At 43.1% G+C, this 18,754-nt stretch overlaps 1 protein-coding gene across 1 annotated transcript in view; it reads right to left on the reverse strand.

Annotated features, from left to right (window-relative positions):
- JAG2 (jagged canonical Notch ligand 2) overlaps nt 1–18,754 on the reverse strand; it is a 109,315-nt gene that overhangs the window by 21,793 nt on the left and 68,768 nt on the right. Inside the window, exons 6-14 of the mRNA XM_063118129.1 lie at nt 14,286–14,416; nt 13,731–13,850; nt 12,757–12,870; nt 11,249–11,362; nt 9,910–10,023; nt 9,400–9,446; nt 7,706–7,879; nt 1,630–1,780; nt 952–1,116 (exon numbers count right to left, since the gene is read on the reverse strand). Coding sequence (XP_062974199.1) covers nt 952–1,116; nt 1,630–1,780; nt 7,706–7,879; nt 9,400–9,446; nt 9,910–10,023; nt 11,249–11,362; nt 12,757–12,870; nt 13,731–13,850; nt 14,286–14,416 — 1,130 coding nt within the window. The remainder of the gene's footprint in view (nt 1–951; nt 1,117–1,629; nt 1,781–7,705; nt 7,880–9,399; nt 9,447–9,909; nt 10,024–11,248; nt 11,363–12,756; nt 12,871–13,730; nt 13,851–14,285; nt 14,417–18,754) is intronic.

Consider the following 18,754-nt stretch of genomic DNA (forward strand, 5'->3'; position numbering starts at 1 on the left):
AGGCTTGCCACAGTCAAAGATCTGAAGTTTCACCAACTGGAACCAGGTGCAAAATAGTAGCATGGGGGAACACAATGACCCAATGCCTGCACATGCTCAGCCCAGGTATTTGATTTCAGTACCAAAATTAACCTCACACACACACACACACACAAAAAAAAAAACCCTGGTCCTATTTCCCTTACAAGCTTTCTCTGTTTCAACAGTCTTTTTGTTCTTATTGGTGTTAAACAATTGGGAGTTGGAAACCTTTGCCTATCTAATTCAAGTCACCCAGAGATCTACCAATCTGCCTACCCCTGAAAGGCAGTTAGATTTTATGTCCTTCAGTGGTCTAAGCCTATAAATCTATACTCACGTTGAATGTAACAGGCAGATATTTTGCCCTGAATTGTCCAAGTGGTACCTGGACAATGTTTAAAACAGGGGTGGGTAACTGTGGGAGATCTTGCTGCCATTTTCGCCCCCCCCCCCAGACAACCCCTGTGGGGCAGCACTCCTTCCCTGTGACACCAGCAGTGACAGGCACCATTTCCCCCACAAAATGTTTTTATTTTTACTCATTTGGGGGAGGGGGGGAGAGGGGCTGCATGTAGCCCATGTGCTGTCCACCTGTCGTTAAAGAAGACCAAATTCCTATAAGCATCCCCCCAAAAGTGACACTGCCCTCCTTATCCAGTGGATCTTGAATAATTACCCACCATTTAATGGTTTGCTCTACATTTAATTTGTCTGTGATAAGACACCTGGCCCATCTTCCTGCAGAGAGCACACTGGTAATATTCATGAGCAAGCTTTGAATCTTGAGCCACTGACCTAGGGCTCTCAATCCCATTAGGTATCTAAGCTGTCACCCTAAACAGTTTAAAGGTAATATTCTTTCAAATAAATCCACGTTTTAGAGCACGGTTGTTGTTTTTAAAGAAGTTTTTTCTCTCTCTCTCCACTTACTTTCGTGACAGTACGTTCCAGTAAAGCCCTTTTCACAGGCACATGTAAAATTGCCTCCTGGTTGACTCACACACCGTCCATGAGGCCCACACACACTGGAGGAGATTAAGCGGATGCCTTTCTGGGTAGCGTTAGTGAAGACCTCTATTGTACAGCTGTCTATTACTAAGAATAAGATAGACGAGTTTTAAAAAAATAACACACACAAAGCTGACATGTTGGCTAGAAGTGTATGGAACTTCATTTAATCTTAATATTTAAGTTGTACTAATATTTAGCAAAAACAATGAAGAGTCTTGCAGCACCTTAACATGACTTTATTATGACAAAAGCTTTTGTGGACTAGAGTCCAGTTTAGGCGCTTAAAATTGTTAGCAAGCAGATCTGATCATGTAACCTGGATCAGACCATGTGTTACAAATGCTCACTGGAATTCTATTTAAGAAAGAGGCTACGTTCACTCAATACATTTATTTTCCACAAGAGGACTGATATAGTTTTCTTTCCTCATCGTTTTTGTCTTATATGTTAAAATAAAAGCTTTTCTTTTAATTTTTGCTTTTGCATTGTTAAAGTTCCCACACTAAACAATCACTACTGCTGCAAAATGCAAATTTTCATACGGCTTTTAAATACTCGGCTACTATAAAGTGAACACTTTTGCAAAACAGAAGATACCTTTACAAGAATTATTTTCACAGTGATCCTTGAGGTGAGAGCAGTTCTTCCCATCATAGTCATCAGAGCAAGCACAGTAATAGTCTTCTCTCAGATCATAACATTTAGCTTCATTTCGGCAAGGGTTAGGTTTACAGAGATCAATATTAATCTGCAAAAGATTTAGGTAACGTCAGTTAAATTGTCCTAAACATGCCAACAGGTAATGTTGTATACATCCGTGAGGCTAACGTTTATTGCAGTTACTTCAACTTTTACAAATTAGTTGTGTACACTCAGGAATGGCTTTGCACTGACAACAAGTATTCTGCAGTCCAAATTAAATTCTCATTGAAACCAGGCCCTTGTCTTGACATCGTCACGTCTGCAGCGTGGGGCGGTGCGAGAGGCCGCTGCATTGGCGCTCCTTCCGCCTATCTACAGTGGAAGGAGCGCAGTTGCAGGCTTTCCTATAAGTGGCGCCATGCCTGCCCGCCCAAGCACACACGCGGCAGTTCCGGGGCGCCTCGGAGCATCCGCGCCCCCTCTTCCAAGGTCAGGATTTGTTTCTTTTTTAATTGGCCTACTCTTCGCTCTTTTTTTCTTTATTTTAATGCTGTAAATGCGAAGGATCACATTTACAGCTAAATGGGGGGGGGAACAAGGGGGGAGAAATGGGGTGCTCCCTCTCGCAGAATATCCAACCGAACTTTAATTTTTTTTTTAACAAGGGTCCGCAGAGCCTTGCTCCACTGTGCCTGACTTTTTTAGAGCGGAGCTTTGGGGCTTTGCCCCTGGGTCGCTTCGGAGTGGCGGTTGCGTCATGTACATCACCTGCTGTCACTCCGAAGCTACCACAGGGAAAAGCGCCCGTCTAGAGAAGCCCCAGAGAACCACCACTCAAATCCCTAAGAGCCATTTTTACTAATTCCAGGGAACGTATTGCTATGTTAAGGAATCTTCTTCTTTTTTTATTTTAAAGGAATTTAATGCAGTTTGTTTTTAACCCATTCTGCTAACTCCCTTGTCTACTTTGCAACCTCTGTGTTCTTTTCCTTCTCTCTGCATCACAACAGGTCTCAGAACAGATACGTAATTTCGTTGAACAAGCCAGATGCAAAACTGACAAAGTGTCCCTTACGTTTTGTCCCCTCTGATAAACTGACAGCAAAAAGGGTAACGGGCTGGTGAATTACATTATTTATTTATCTACCACATTTATACACGTGCAACACATCTAAATAGTTTCCAAAGCGATGAACAATAAAAGGTAAAAAAAAAAAACCAAACCCACCGTATTAAAAAGTATTAGTTTTAAAAACAGAATGCCAGTAAAAACTGTGGCTGGTCAGTCAAAGAAGGTATCCTGAAATAAAGATGTTTTCAGAAGGCATCAACACCATGTTGGTGCCTGACTAACCTCCAGAGGCAGGGAGTTCCATTACCCACCATATCAACTGGGCCAGATCTACACGTCGTAGTGAAGGCGCTTCCGTGCGCCTTTTTAAAAGACGTAACCTAAAAGAAGTGCCTCTTTCTTTACTGTGTGTACTTGTGAGCTAGGCAGCGCCGCCTGCGGAAGAATCTCTACCCCATTCAAAGACGCTGCTCTGGCCGCTTCCCCCTCGCGTGTTCTTCCATTCGAATAATCCCCCCTCCCACCCGGCGACGGCGGCTCTTCCTGCAAAACACTTTTCTCCCTCGGTGTGTTTGTATTTGCGTTTGCGTGCACGCGGCGGACGAGTTCAGCTCCTGCCTCTCGCTCTCCCCCGTGGTGTCATCTCCCCGGGACTCTCTTCGGTGTGTGCTCGCACACGCAAACGCAAATACAAACACACCGAGGGAGAAAAGTGTTTTGCAGGAGGAGCCGCCGCCGCCGCGACGCGTCAGAAGAGCCGCTGGGTGGGAGGGGGGATTATTCGAATGGAAGAACACGCGAGGGGGAAGCGGCCAGAGCAGCGTCTTTGAATGGGGTAGAGATTCTTCCGCAGGCGGCGCTGCCTAGCTCACAGTACACACAATAAAGAAAGAGGCGCTTCTTTTAGGTTACGTCTTTAAAGAAGGCGCACGGAAGCGCCTTCGCTACGACGTGTAGATCTGGCCCTGGTTAGTCATTCACAGCAGGCAAACCACTCAGCTAAATCAGTCTCCAACCGAAAGACTAACATGAAGCACTTAATGCCCCCTCTCCCCTGGGCAGCAACAGGGCAAAAGAGAGAACTGGGGACCGCCTATACACTTGGAAAGCCGTCAAAGGGCTTTCCCACGAAGTTGCGAATCAAAAAAGTCGGGGACATGTGAAAGCACTCCCTTTAGATGTCCTTCCCTTTTCTCAACATTCTCTGTGTTTTAGGGTATACGCTGTTATCCCACACTTCATTTACCCCCATCTCTTTATTCTTCCTTCACCCTCTTTCTGCTCTGTTCCCAGGTCTCCTGTCCTCGCTATCTTGACTCCCCCTTGGCCCGGTTTAGCAGCAACAGCACATATGGCTTTTGCTCTGAGAAAAAAAAACAGATGCTGAAAAAAACTTAGATGCAGCTGTAAAGCATAGTTGGCTGGTTCCAGTAGGCTGGGGGAAAATGGCTCAAACACCACCGCATGCTTCTGAATCCAGGGTGGGGTGGGGCAGGAACTCTCTCTTGTCCCAATTCCTCTGTCCCCAACTTGGTGGACTTGGGCAGGCCTCACGTATTCACACAACGAGCCTGAAAATGATGCAATTTCCCCCAATGGACAGGAACAAGGCTGCAGTGTGTCCAGTGTCTTATATTGTGCAAGCCTGATTTTAGGGCCAAAGTGTGGATGTGACCAATATGAGAGTGCCACAGCAGGGCAGCTTTTCTCAGGGAGGGGTGTGAAGAGGTGTTACCTTCCCTTCCTCGTAGCCCCCCATGCTATTGAAAAAGCAAGGCATTCAAGGCAATCATGCATTTCCTATGCATCATTTCCTTCGCCCCTTGGACAGATGTCAGCAACTTAAAATATTGTAAGGGAATCTGGGGGGGCATTAGATAGTTTGGATTGCTCCAACCTTGGACCCAGGAATCCAAGCTCCAGTCCCCCTTGCGGTTGGTGCAGAGAGGAGCATGCCAGCTGCTTCTCTGAGCTTGTAAAAGCGACCTTGAAGAGTAAGAAAAGGGGGCGTGCCAGTGGGCAGGGAGGGGAGGGGACTGGGGAGGTCAGCTTATGTCAAATCCCCAAGCTTCCTTCCCTCCTGCTCCACAGAGCTCCAGCTGGACGGGAAACACCCTCCCCCCTTAGACAAAATGCAAAGCTGGAGGAGCATCGAGGTGAAGATCGCCTCCGCTGCTCTTTCCGCTCTGCACTGAATGGCCGTAAACCCCAGAATCTGCAGGCTTACAACCATCCTGATAGAATTGCGCCCGAAGGCTCATAATCCACCCATCCCTTTCGTTCAAGGAGTTCAAGTCAGCGTATGTAGTTCTCTCCCCCAACCCCTGTGTCATGCAAACGTAACACAGATAGGATCACATGTGTAATTTCCACAGAAGATGCACATTTGGCAAAAATCCCAAGAAACTTACTCTAAGGACAGGCACCTTCCCACTACCAGACAGAGTAACATTTAAAAGTAAAGTGCTGAAGTAGCCCTTGGAGAACTTAGTAGGGGATTGTTTCTTCCAAGTACTTTAGAACGCTTCTGTTACAAACAAACATTTTTTAAAAAAATACTCTTTCCTGAAAGCACATCCATGCAAAGAGCTGGACTTGAATTTGGAATCTGCTTCACTTGTAAGAGCTCGATACAATCCTTTCATTTGCTCATCAGCTACTTAGCCAAGTATTATTATTTTTCAAAGGTGCTCTTCTCTAGCTATTCATGTTTTGTTCAATTATTATTATTATTATTAATTTATATAGCGCCATCAATGTACATGGTGCTGTACAGAGTAAAACAATAAAATAGCAAAACCCTGCCGCATAGGCTTACATTCCAATAAAATCATAATAAAACAATAGGGAGGGGAAGAGAATGCACCAAACAGGCACAGGGTAGAGTAAAACTAGCAGTATAAAAGTCAGAACAAAATCATTTACACCAAGCAGATTTTGCCTTCTCAATCCCATGAATGTGCACATTTAAACAAGACGGTTTAAATCTGATTTGTTACTATTATGGTGATGGAAGTGCCAAATTTAAACAAGTCTTATACCATGTAAACCTTTACACAGACAGATCCTTTTAAGGAAGTGACTAATCTTAATACAGTTGCCTCGTGTCAACTACATTTGCTTTATAGCAGCATCTACCTGTCAGCAGGAGAGACGCAGCAAAACCACGGTACCTATATGCTATACTTTGAACGGGGTGTGGGGAGGGGGGAAAGAAGGCATTCACCATCAATTTTTCATAGCTTTGATCTGCAAAGTTATTTTGGAGACTGTTGAAATTGCCTCTGGCTTACCCTGGATTTAAAATTATTCTTTTTAAAGAGGGAGGTGATGGAAAAAAGTTGGGAGAATTCTCTCCTCCAACTATCACATATCCCTCATCCCCCATTTGTTTCCCTCTATTGGGGGCATGTTTCCCTTTTAGAGCTCAGCTTCTGTAAAGGGATGAAAAGAGCTTTTGGAACGGGAGGTAGACACTTCCTGCAACACTAAGGGCATTCTGCCAAATTCCTTCATTATTCATCTGATAACCCAAAGTTACAAATCGCAGCAGCAGCCACAAGTCAGTTTGCAAATAAGAACCTAGGAAACTGCCTTAATACAGAGTTGGACCATTGGTCCAACAAGCCGAGTATTATCGATACTGGCTAGTAGCAACTCTCTTGAGGTTTCAGGCAGGATTCTTTCCTAGCCCTGTCCGGAGATGCCGGGAATTGAACCTGGAACCTTCTGCATGCAAAGCAGGTGCTCTACCACTGAGCTAGGACCCCTCAAAGTCACACATCTCTTCTCATTTATGCTCCAATACATGTGCCAAAAACACATTCATTTCCCCCTGCCAAAGATATGCAACCTATGGTCACGCAAAGATATAAATCCAGAGGTCAAGCAAGTGGGAACCCTGAATATGAATCCTTAACAAAAAGGAACAAGAATGAAGAGCAATCTGGAGTCCCCACCAAGTGCCAGAAAGCTGGTGGGATGCTGCTGGTTTGCTGAAATTAGGATGTCTTCACAACAACTTGGTTCCTTTCTAGTAGACAGTAAAGCACCATCACTCCATTTCCCTTCTATGCAGGGGTGAATAAAGCAGCATACTCTGAATGAACACCTCAGAGCTTTCTGTGTGACACAGCAGGCTGATATGTTAATTTAAATAATCCTCTGATCGCTGGAAGAAGGGCCTCCAAACTCTTGCTAGGAAAAACACCCCTGCCAGTCAAGAGATCTACTGGAGCAGCCCATCACTACAGACTGTTCATCTATGGTGGGGTAATATCACGGGGAAGCTTGTACCTCTTTAATGAAGAATTTGTCATCTTGCAACAAAACCCAAGAACAGATTGTCTCATTTGTAAAAGAGATAAGCACAGGGTGGAAAAGTTAAAAAGGAGTATCATCATGCATGCTTTCAGTACCTTTTGCTGCATATTCCAAGTAGACTAAGGCTTTTAAATAATACAGCCACCAGCAGGGATGGTGACAGGGTAAGGGTGCCTTGGGCAAGCTGTCTTCCTGCTGTCACCCATCCAGGTAATATAAAGAGATCCCTTCCTTCCTTCCTCTTTTTTAATTCGCTCCCCTCTCTACAGTGATGGGGAAGCTATGAAATGAACGGACAAAGTGGGGGCCATAAGCATTATGGTGAAGTAAAGATGGCAGGCAGTTCACTCCAGTGTGCCCACTGCCCTAGCAAAAGTGTTTTTAAAAAAGAAAAAGGGATGTTGATGACTCAAGTCAGCCACAGTGGGCCCTATGGGCCCTGGCCGTTGTCCCACCATGCCTGGCCACCAGAATCCTATCGCACAACAAGTTTGCTCTTTTACACAGGGCAGTAATTGAACAGCTGGCATTACTCCACACTATCCCAAGTGTAATATCCAATTTAAACTTTGGATAGGGTTTTTCTCCAGAATTCAACCCTATCTAAGCTATTAACAATTCCAAAGTATCCTTCACCTCACAGAATTCTCCTGAGAAGCCTTGTGGACACAGACAACGGAATCCATTGACCAAGTTATCACAGTGGCCTGCATTCTGACATGGGTTGCTCACGCATTCATCAACTTCTGTTTCACAGTTCTTTCCTGTGAAACCATGAGGGCATGTGCAATGATAGCCATTCACTTCATCCTAAAGAAAAGATGGAAAAGAGTGTTTGTTTTCAAGGGATACTGGTAACCGACTTTCATGTAGACATTTTCACAACAGTAAATGGAATCCCTCCCACACATTTCTTTTAAGAGAGAGGCAAGGACTGGGCCCACCAGTACTAGAGGCTCCTGGGCTCACTTTCCTATAGGTTTTTAATCCAGACTCGAGGATGCCACCGGCTCCTTTGGGGTCCTCTGATCGCCCATCTTCACTGTGAGAAGTGACTCTTTCTGCCTATTTTTACTCCTGCCTGTAACTGCTAGTCCCACCACCCTGTTCTCAGGAGATGACAGTTTGGGATGCATTGTACTGGGACTTTGAAAAGCCTACATAATATAGGAAACCGATTGGTCTAATTAACTATTCCAGAATAATAGCGGGAGCTTTTTTCCTTTTCTTTTTATAGAAAGAAGGGCACCATCGAGTACAGAGGCTGATGTCACAGAGAAACTACATACCAGAGTAAGTAGCTCAGCAGTTCATGTTTGAATTTTTCAAATTCTTGGACAAATGCCATTTGGTACTACTACTTAATCAGTTGCTCCAAAGCCATATTATGAACATTTCAGTGGGACAGTTCTTCCTATTTGCCATCCAAAATGCTGACATGGATTGGACTTCAGCTATTCTACTCAAAGCTCTCTTTAAAAATGACTTCGCCACTTTATTCTTAGCTAACCTCAGGACCATAAGCACAGGGGGACTTATAGGAGGCGAGACCATTTCCAGGATATTTTAGAAACCTTCCTTTAAAGTTTCAGTTCATATTTTAAGAGGTCAAGCCAAAATGGTTGGGGTGAGGTAGGGGAAGAGTACAGATATCATTCTACCCAATAACATTTTAAGGCTTAAGCCTGCTCCAAATTGAAAGGCAATTAAAAAACAAATCAATAGCAGAAATACATTTTAACAAAATACTTGGACATGATCCAGCAAACGGTACAAACTTAGGGTCTCCGATTTCATTAGAAGAGTTAAGCATGCGCTTACATTCCTCCTATTTAAATAAATGGGAGTTAAACACTCAATTTTGCTGGCTCATACCCCATGTATTTAGTTTTTCCTGGTTTCTCACTGAGTTAAGGTGTCCCCTCACCAGTGTCCCCTTCAGTCCCTTGACATACAGTGGACAAATAGTATAGAATGTAAGGAGACCCTTAAAACATAGCTTTATCTAGGGTTCCCATATCCCTTAATCTACTTCTAACAATGCATAGGCAATTTAAATAAATTGTCACACTTAAGTTGAGCTGATGCAAAGCAAGATGTTCTTAGGTAATGAGCAGCTCATATATTTTATGCTGCCTAAAAGAACGTAGCCTATTGGCTATTCCTGAGCAGCTATTTGTGTGTGTCATCACAGGGAAAGAGCAGGGTGGGTGTGGGTAGGCACTGTCAAGTTTGGCAATTAGTGAGCTTTGTGCTGCTGTGTCTGAATTTGAAGTGATACCTTAAAACATAAATAAAAAGTAAACAACATTAGCTCAGTTCAGTCTTACCTTACAAGTCCCTCCATTTTGACACTGCCCATGGCAATCATTAATATCTAGGGATAAAAAATGCAAGACATTAAAAATGAAAGATTGGAACTTGAGTGAAATGAAGAGACTGAAGACTAATGAGTGACGTCTGTTCATTTCAAACAGTCAATCTGATGTTTTCCAGAGGAAAGGAAATGCAAGCTGTATGGGTGATGCAAGCTTTGAAAAAGCCCAAATGATCATTTCAGGCACTATGCAACACAAAATGCGGTATGCAAGTCTTCCCCAAGACCAGAATTCCCCAAGTACTTTCAGTTAGTTCATTCCACAACCCAAAAGCTAAGGCTTTAGATGCAAGGAAATATCTGCTAACAGAATCGCCATACATGGTTCTTTGAAAGGCTGGAAAGTTACGTTTAGAAATGATGCAGAAGCCTTAAGTTAGGTATTAAGAACAATGTTCCATTTTAGTCTAGAAATAAAAGTTCTTTTAGGGTCAAATGTATATACTTGACATTAAATACTGACTGATGTGACAATTTACTCCTTTCCATCCTGGAATGCAGTCACAGTAATATCCACCAATAAGATTTTTGCAAGAATGAGCATTAAGACAAGGTTTCCCTTCACACTCATTAGCATCTGTGAAAGAAGAGAAAGAAAAGCAGAGAGTGAAGAACAAACCCAGAAAGACTGCCCTTGCACCAAAGCAAAGCTTTCATGCTTTCCAAATATCAGCTACACGTCACTTGTTACGTTGATACATGTTTACTGATATTTTGAACATGCATGTTGCATCCTTTTCCCTACACAGCATCCAATAATTACAGATCCAGATTTTATAATCATATTAAAATCCAGGGAAATAGCTAAGAGAGAAAGAGATGATCTGAACAAATTACCTCCCCAAGTCTTTGAAAAAAGTAATACATCTTAGTTGGAGGAACTGTATGAGCAGTGGCTGGTTTTGCACCAGGAGTATTTCAACAGGCAGTTTACTTGCGGGTTATGTATAACACACATCCGGCACTGAGTACATCTAGGAACATGTACAGAAGTAGCAGGAAAGGCAGCATTTTGGAGGAATGGATAGGTTCTTCCACCTTCACTACAACCTTTTTGCAATGTAAGAATATTCAGCCAGAAACCCCTCATTTCTGCTGGAGTGCTGCCATTTTGGTTATCATTTCTGGGCCAAATGGCCAGTACTTGTGCCCTCACTGACCTGCTTTCCTTACTGCCATTGCCCATTCCTCTGACACCAAGGGTAATAAACATTTACCCTTGCATTTTGATTGATCCCGGGGACAAACAGTTTTCATGTCTGGAGGGAATGTTTAATGATGCATTACACCCCAAGGGTGAGCTCATCTGACAAATAAAGCCTGCCCACACGTCTGCAGATTTAGCTCAGGCGCTTCCGCATATCCCTAAAGCATGCACATACCAGAATACAGACATATGGGTCAAGCAAGATGCAGGTATAGGGGAGGAACCAATGCCCACACCATATGAGCCAAAACCTGGCACACAGTAGCTTAAAAATGCAAGCATACACTAATTTTAGCCACCACGGAATTAAGGCCACCACTATCATGCCAGAAACACCTCCAGCCATTCTTCTAGTTCACATCAAGGCAGGAAAGATTGCTTCACAGAATTTAACATTGCCTGTATGTATTACAGAGCTGTTGCACACAAAGGTAGTTAACCCCCCCACCCCCCGATTCTTCCACTGAATAAACAGCAGCTAAGACATTAAAGGAACAATTTATACAAGATGACTGTGACATCCTGAAAATAATGAATGCAATTCTTTTTCAAAGTCCCCTTTCAAGACAAGGCACTTTCAAGCGTCAAGACTTACCAAGCTGGCAGGTTGCCCCATTCCACTGCTGTGGACATATACATTCAAACCCAGCAACACGATCAACACAAGTTCCACCTCTAGCACAAGGGTTAGACGCACACTCATCAATATCTAGGAAGGGAAACAGTGGTCTATTAGAACCCCAGGCACACATGGTTTCATAGCTGTATCTCTGGGTCATGGGTGGAGAACCTGTGACCATCCAGATGTTTGTACCATTAATTCCCTTCAAACCCAGCCAAGATGGCCAATGGCCAGGGATGATGGGAGTTACACTCCAAAATATCTGGAAGGCCTCAGGTTCACTACCCCTGCTCTAGAGAAAGGCAGTCCACTCCCACAGACAGCTTTGAAAACCATCAATATCTTCTACGTTCAAGAGTCAGGAAGAGATTAGCATAAGGAGTTTTACACATGCCAGAACAGTTCACTTACATAATCATAGGTAGCCACAAATATTAATTAATCATTCCATGATTTTAAGCACTGAAGTCACAGAAATCATCCTGTGATTTGAAAGCACAGCATGGAAAGGTGCTGCCAAAAGCAAAGCAACTAGGTCTCATTCGCTAAACGTAAATACTTTTTCACAATCTGCATCCTCAGCTTGTTCCTATTTGGGTTCACTACAGCCCTTCCATTTAAAATCAATGTATATTGTCACATTGATATAAAAACTTTCAGACGGAGGGAACACAGTAGCAACAACATAAAGACATTAGGCACTTTTGCTTCTCAACCGATGATTTCAGATGCTCCTACTGGAAATGATCAAGTTCAGCTACTCTCAATAAAACAAATTAACACCTTGTTGTTAAACACAAACACAGCCAGGAACACAATGTTCCCTGATCCTACATTGTATTACAGAGCAGAACTGCATACCTATCACTTCTGTTCTTCGAGCATCCTTCCTTGCAGTTTCATTTGGGACAGTATCAATGCTCACATTTATTTGTTTGTATTAGTAACATATACTCGTAATAGAATAAAATCCCTCAAAACAACAAAACTTACTGTATAACTGTTTATTAAGCATCTACGCTCATTGGGTAACGTAGTTTAACTGATTAACCCGCAACATCAACTAAAAAGCTTCTGATTGACTAAAAGAAAAATCCCATTTAATCTGCACAATGCGTTTTTTTGAAGTTATTCAATAGGGGTTTATCAAATCTACAGATGACAGCTGCTGTCTTATAAAGGAAGTGATGCTATTTCTACGATGGTGCCTCCTGTGAAACACATCATGCTAAAGACAAAGACTCTACGTTCCCTCCTTGAGGTGCATTTATTAAAAATACACATTTAATCAAACCAAATACCTAAAATCTCTTTAACTAGGTGACAACTCTAATATTATTATATAAAAGAAGTGTGGTTAGAAGCACTTTGAAAACATCCACTTGTTACATTCTCAAGTGCAGAAGTGAATGTTTACATAATCCTTTTGTTTCATCAACAACATGTAAGTCACACTACTTAAGAAGCCAAGCTGTACCTACCATTAGCACATGTTGGTCCATTCCATCCTTTGGGGCACTGGCATTTAAACCCAGATGAAGTTTCATGACACGTTCCACCATTAGCACAAGGATTTGACACACAAGCATGCTCAGCTAATGAAAAAAAGAAAATAGCATCTGAGTCCAGGTGTAAACACAGTAGGTAATGAGCGGGGGGTTGGATTCAATGGCCTTATAGGCCCCTTCCAACTCTACTATTCTGTGATTCTATGAAAGTGTGGCTTCTGTTTGATGAGAGCGTTTCAGCCATCTTCCTTAGCTACTGGGTTTGCTATCAAGAGCGCACAGTAGATTTAGACACACACTTCTCTGCTTCTGCAGGCAAACAGAGAGGATTGCCAGATTCCGGAAGTTATCTGCTCTGATATAAACTACTGTTCGGATTACGCCTTTCTCATGCAAAACAAGCACCGATTCCCTACTTCTGATGCTTGTTTGCTTATATGGACGAAGCTGCAAACCATAGTTTGCAGCAAACGAGGATCAAAAGTAGAAAATTTCCAAGCTCTGGTGAGAGATGGGGGCGAAGAGGACCGAGCAGGTGTGCCCGAGTCTCCTCCTGGCGCGTTCAGGTGTGAGTTCGGCACACAGTCTTGCCACTTTGCAAAGGCTTTGATATACAGCAAACTGAAGAGTAACTTCGCTGCCTTTGGCTTTAGACAGCAAGGGCATCAAGTACTGGCAAACAAATCAATACACCTGTTTCCTTTAATCACCAAAGCTCTTTACAGGTATCTTCCCTTCTTCCCGGGAATAAGAAATATGTGTACGATTGCTTTAAAAAAGCACGTGAACTATTCACGCAATGTTACTGTTACTGTCTATGTAAGAAAAGCCACCTCTCCCCAACACCATGGGCATTGCCTTTGTCAGAGATTTAGTCCCAAATGCTCAGCTCTTCATTTTCAGATAAAATTTTGGGATTAGAAAGCACATGCTATTGTTGCCAGTACCAATTTCGCAGTTCTTTCCAGAATAACCATCTTGGCAAGCACAGCTATATTCATCTGGTTCCGTATTCATGCAGGTTCCACCATTCACACATGGATGATGATTCCCACAGTAGTTTAGATCTAGACAGAGAAAAGATGGGGAAATCACGACACAAAAAGGGATTCAGGATTGCTAAATGAGAGAACATAGGCAGGCAGAACAGCTTTCTGGTTTTAATTCACATGCACCCTCAGCCACTATCTCCGTTTAATGCATTTTATTTAGTATCAATCACTGAATACCCTACCATCTTACCAGTGCCTATGACGTAGAGTCAAGGTTAGGACAATCTCATAAGAATCAATGCATCAAGCCTTCACATAAGTAAGCTTACAGGCGTCAAAACTCACCTGTTGCACTGAAGCTAGCAGGCAAGTGGCACCAGAGATTTAGAAAATAAATGCTTTGTATTAAACATATACTTGCATAAACAGTTTGCATCAGGCGACCACTTAGTAACGAGATTATTATTATTAATTATTATTATTATTATACTGTGTATAGACGTTCAGTACCTTTGTTGCAGAGCAGACCACCCCAGTTGGTTTCACATTTGCACTCCCATGGGATGTTGCAACTCCCATGAGCACAGCCTGGGTAGGGGACACACTCATCACAGAACTGTCCCTGCCAACCATAATTACACCTAGACATAAGTGCATGTTAAATGTTAGCAACATAATGCTTAATTGTCTATAATACACATTCAGGGCAATACATTTAATTATTTAAAGCAGGCTAATCATTCAGCATGTAACAGAATACTGGAAGGTTCCTGCGTTTCTTCCTTTTAGAATGTGTGCATCACTATGTACCAGCCATACACTTTAGAAGGACTGAAAACGATCTGGTAATTCCCAAGAGAATAAGACTCCTGTTAAGACAACACTCCTTTTATAACTATGACAAACTATCATATAGAGGAAAAATAAATATAGCTCCGCTGTAGTGAAAAAAATCCCACTTTTTTATTTTAAGTACACAAAAATGCTTATTTGTACCATGCTGGTGAATAGGGAGAGAGACTGGGGCATTTGTTCTCGAACATCATTCGATTTTTTAGGTCCAGAGATAATCAAAGATGCAAAGCTCTAATCAATTTTAAGCTGCAGTCTTGCAGACGGGTATGCTGTTCAACTCCCATTTACTCCAATGGGATCTAAGCAGGTTATATCAGGATTGCTGTGATCTTAGGCACACTTATCCCTTAATAAATCCCATCGCTTTCAATGAGGATTACTCCAAAGTGTACAGGACTGTAGGAGTAATAATATTATTTTAGCTCATACTAATGTCCCTGCTCACAATAAATTAAAAGCTAACCTAGAGCAGGGTAGGGACAGAGGAACTGGTGCCTTCTGGATGTTTTGTATTAAAAGTCTCATAATCACTGACAGTTGACCATGTTGGTTGGGGTTATGGGAGTTGGAGCACTAGGTGATCTAGAGAATAGTTGGTTCATTAACAGCTTGCTTTTAATATTCCAGATATTATTCACCCCCTACCCACCCTGAGAGTTCAAGGCTGCAACAGAGCATTCATAGCACATACATTAATACAAAATAATCCACCCAATTCCTATCTAGCCCTGCCAAGTAAAAGCCCGCCAATGAAGAAAGGCCTTGTAACATTTTTAGAAAATAAGGCAGGTTTGCACACAATCCCCAGAGAATGCAGCACCAAAACGCCATGGCAAAGCTGACACAGGCAAAACTTCTCTTATACGTCTGCCTTCTAGACAGTGTATAGATGCTATGCGTTGAAATTTACAAGAGATGGTAAGACAGGCCATTGAGCAATGTGGTCAATATTAACCCCTTGAACCCAAGGAAGCCTCAGATTGCCAGGGAATCCCCCAACCAATGTGCTCCTTGCAACACAATTCAGTTTTACTACCAATATTTAGACTCATACCATTAATGTTTTGTGCTGATAGAAAAAGCATATTTGCAAGCTAAAGGTTTCTATCATGTACTCCATTATATTGGAATACATGATAGAAACAAACAGCCTTGCTTTTGTAAAGACTAGTGAGAATGTTTTATAGAACTTCATATATTAAAATATTTTATCATCTTGTCTCTTCTCAACCATGACTTGTGGGTCGACCGCTAATGTTCAGTGACTGAGACAATTCTCTCTCTCTCTCTCTCTCTCTCTCTCTCTCTCTCTCTCTGTGTGTCACACACAGACACACACACACTCAGCTGGATTAGACCAAGGCTTTATGTAGCTTTATGTAGCAAAGTATCATTTTCAACAGCCAGCTTTATACTCTGCTTTTCATCTAAGACTGATCTCAAAGTAGCTTACAATTGTTTTTAAAAAACCTTCCCATATGGAAGATGCTAGTGGTACATGGATGTGTTTATGGTAGGTTCTTCTGGTTCCTGGCAGTTGATCGCACGGTCTCTGTTCCAGGCTCTTCCCTAGAGAGCAGGAGTGGGAACCTTTTAGAGCCAGAGGGTTGAATTCAACTCTGGAAAAGGTCTCAGTGGGTCAACATTCCCATCTTTGGGCAGGGTCAAAATGTGATTTTGTTTACTTCCGCTTTCTTCTCCAGGCAGAAGAAGAAGTAATGAGGGACAAACGTGGGGGTGGAGAAGCAATGGTAAGGAAACACAATTCCCCCACCCCTGTGTGATGATGCTCTAAGTTAGAAAATTAGAACTTAAATGTGTTCCAAAAACACATTTAGAAAGGTCCAGCAGTTTTCTTTACTTTGTAAATAGAAGATATATTACATACCTAAATAGTGTGAAAATACTGCTTAATACTATATGGTTCTGTCCTACTAAGCATCTTTGAAAAGTGGGAGATAAATGGAATATTAGAAGCCACCTGGGTTGAGTCAGAGAGGAATCTGAGTTCACTGGGGAACAGCACTTCCATTTAAGAAACAAGGATTATTAACCAGTAATTTATTTGGAAGCACCATAAGCTGTTAACAGTAGAACAAAAAGCCGCAGAGCTTTTAGAGAAGTTCATTTCCATCAGTTTTGTTTATCTATATGCAAACCTCTGCATATAAAAAGTTTGCTTACAACTAGCTGCTGAATTTCTGCAGGAACCAAGGAAACCAGCAAGCACGTGACTGACTACAGCTCCCAAATTCTGTTTGATCCCATACCGTGTAGGTTGTAAAGATATAGCTGATCTTGCACTGTACTATCGGCATGTTTCAAGGAACAGTGAGTTCATGTGGATAATTAAGAGTTTTGGTAAACAGGGGTTGCTAGGTGCTTACAAGACAAAAGCTCTTGCTGTATTAACTTTGCTGTGTTTGACTATCACCTAGAACAGCAAGCAATCTTAGCGCAATTTTCTTCAGCTGAAGGTGGTGGCAGTGAGTGGATAAACGGGGTGGGGTGTGTGTCTCAGCCTGCAATCCTATACCCACGTACTCAGGAATAACAACCACTGAACCCGATAACTTATTTATGTGTAGAGATGTATAGGATTGCACAGAAATCAACCTAAAAGAACAAAGAAAGTACAGGTTTTCTCAAAGCGCAATCCCACATACAGGTTGCTGAAGGAAAAGACTGAAGCCACAAGTGTTTAACTGCTGCGGGGCCAGAAATCTCAGGTTAGAAATTAGCACAGGGGCAGAGGAAGCCAGGCTAGTATAGCTAGGCCAGATCTACACGTGGTTGCGAAGGCGCTTCCGTGCGCCTTTTTTAAAGACGTACCTAAAAGAAGCGCCTCTTTCTTTACTGTGTGTACTGTGAGCTAGGCAGTGCCGCCTGTGGAAGACTCTCTACCCCATTCAAAGATGCTGCTCGGGCCGCTTCCCCCTCGCGTGTTCTTCCATTCGAATAATCCCCCCTCCCACCCGGCGGCTCTTCTGGCGCGTCTCGGCGGCGGCGGCTCCTCCTGCAAAACACTTTTCTCCCTCGGTGTGTTTGTATTTGCGTTTGCGTGCGCGTGTGCGAGCACACACCCAAGAGAGTCCCAGGGAGATGACACCACGGGGGAAAGCAAAAGGCAGGAGCTGAACTTGTCCGCCGCAAGCAAACGCAAATACAAACACACCGAGGGAGAAAAGTGTTTTGCAGGAGGAGCCGGCGGCGGCGGGACGCACCAGAAGAGCCGCCAGGTGGGAGGGGGGACTATTCAAATGGAAGAACACGCGAGGGGGAGGCGGCCCGAGCAGCGTCTTTGAATGGGGTAGAGATTCTTCCGCAGGCGGCACTGCCTAGCTCACAGTACACACAGTAAAGAGGCGCTTCTTTTAGGTTACATCTTTAAAAAAGGTGCACGGAAGCGCCTTCGCAACCACGTGTAGATCTGGCCCTAGTGAGGCTTCTAGACTAAGGAACAGATGATCTAGCAAGTTTAAAAGAGGAATGGAGTCTAATTTCATGAACTTTAATAAATACTAATGTAGATGGACTGCATCTTACCCTCTCATCTTTCTTCTCTATGGCAAACCCCATAAGGACACAGCAGTGGCAAGAACAAAGAGCTAGAGAGAGGCTATTCAGCATCATATTCCCCCAGGGTACTTCTCTGTTATCTGCATTGACAAGAGAAGCTGGGAGCCGTATCCCACCCGGCCTTCATGTCAATCCACCCCCTGGCGACAGATACACTGTGAGTGCACAAGCGCGCGCACATGTGCTTGCTATTTCCCTGGGTTTGTTGTGGGCCCTGGTTCACCTTAGCCCCCTCACCCCCATCATCAGGTTCGCTCATTGTGAGCTGCAGCGGATGGCTGTGTCACCGGCCATTTTAAAATTTCCCACAATGCCTTCTGATCATATCACAGGGAATAGGTTAACTTCACTTTGAGCTACAGTACTAGTAAAGCTAGAACCCACCGAAAGGAACACCGTATTTACAAGTCAAAAGGTTATGTACAGTAAACTGATCAGTTTTCACATTTATAAGGCAGGGTAAATTAAGGTTTCCTGCCAAACAGGAAGTCTGGCTATATCCAACATTCATAGGTGGTAGCACAGCTTTGATTCCATTTCCGTAT

The sequence above is a fragment of the Elgaria multicarinata genome, chromosome 2, assembly GCF_023053635.1.
Source record: "Elgaria multicarinata webbii isolate HBS135686 ecotype San Diego chromosome 2, rElgMul1.1.pri, whole genome shotgun sequence".
Lineage (NCBI taxonomy): Eukaryota > Metazoa > Chordata > Lepidosauria > Squamata > Anguidae > Elgaria > Elgaria multicarinata.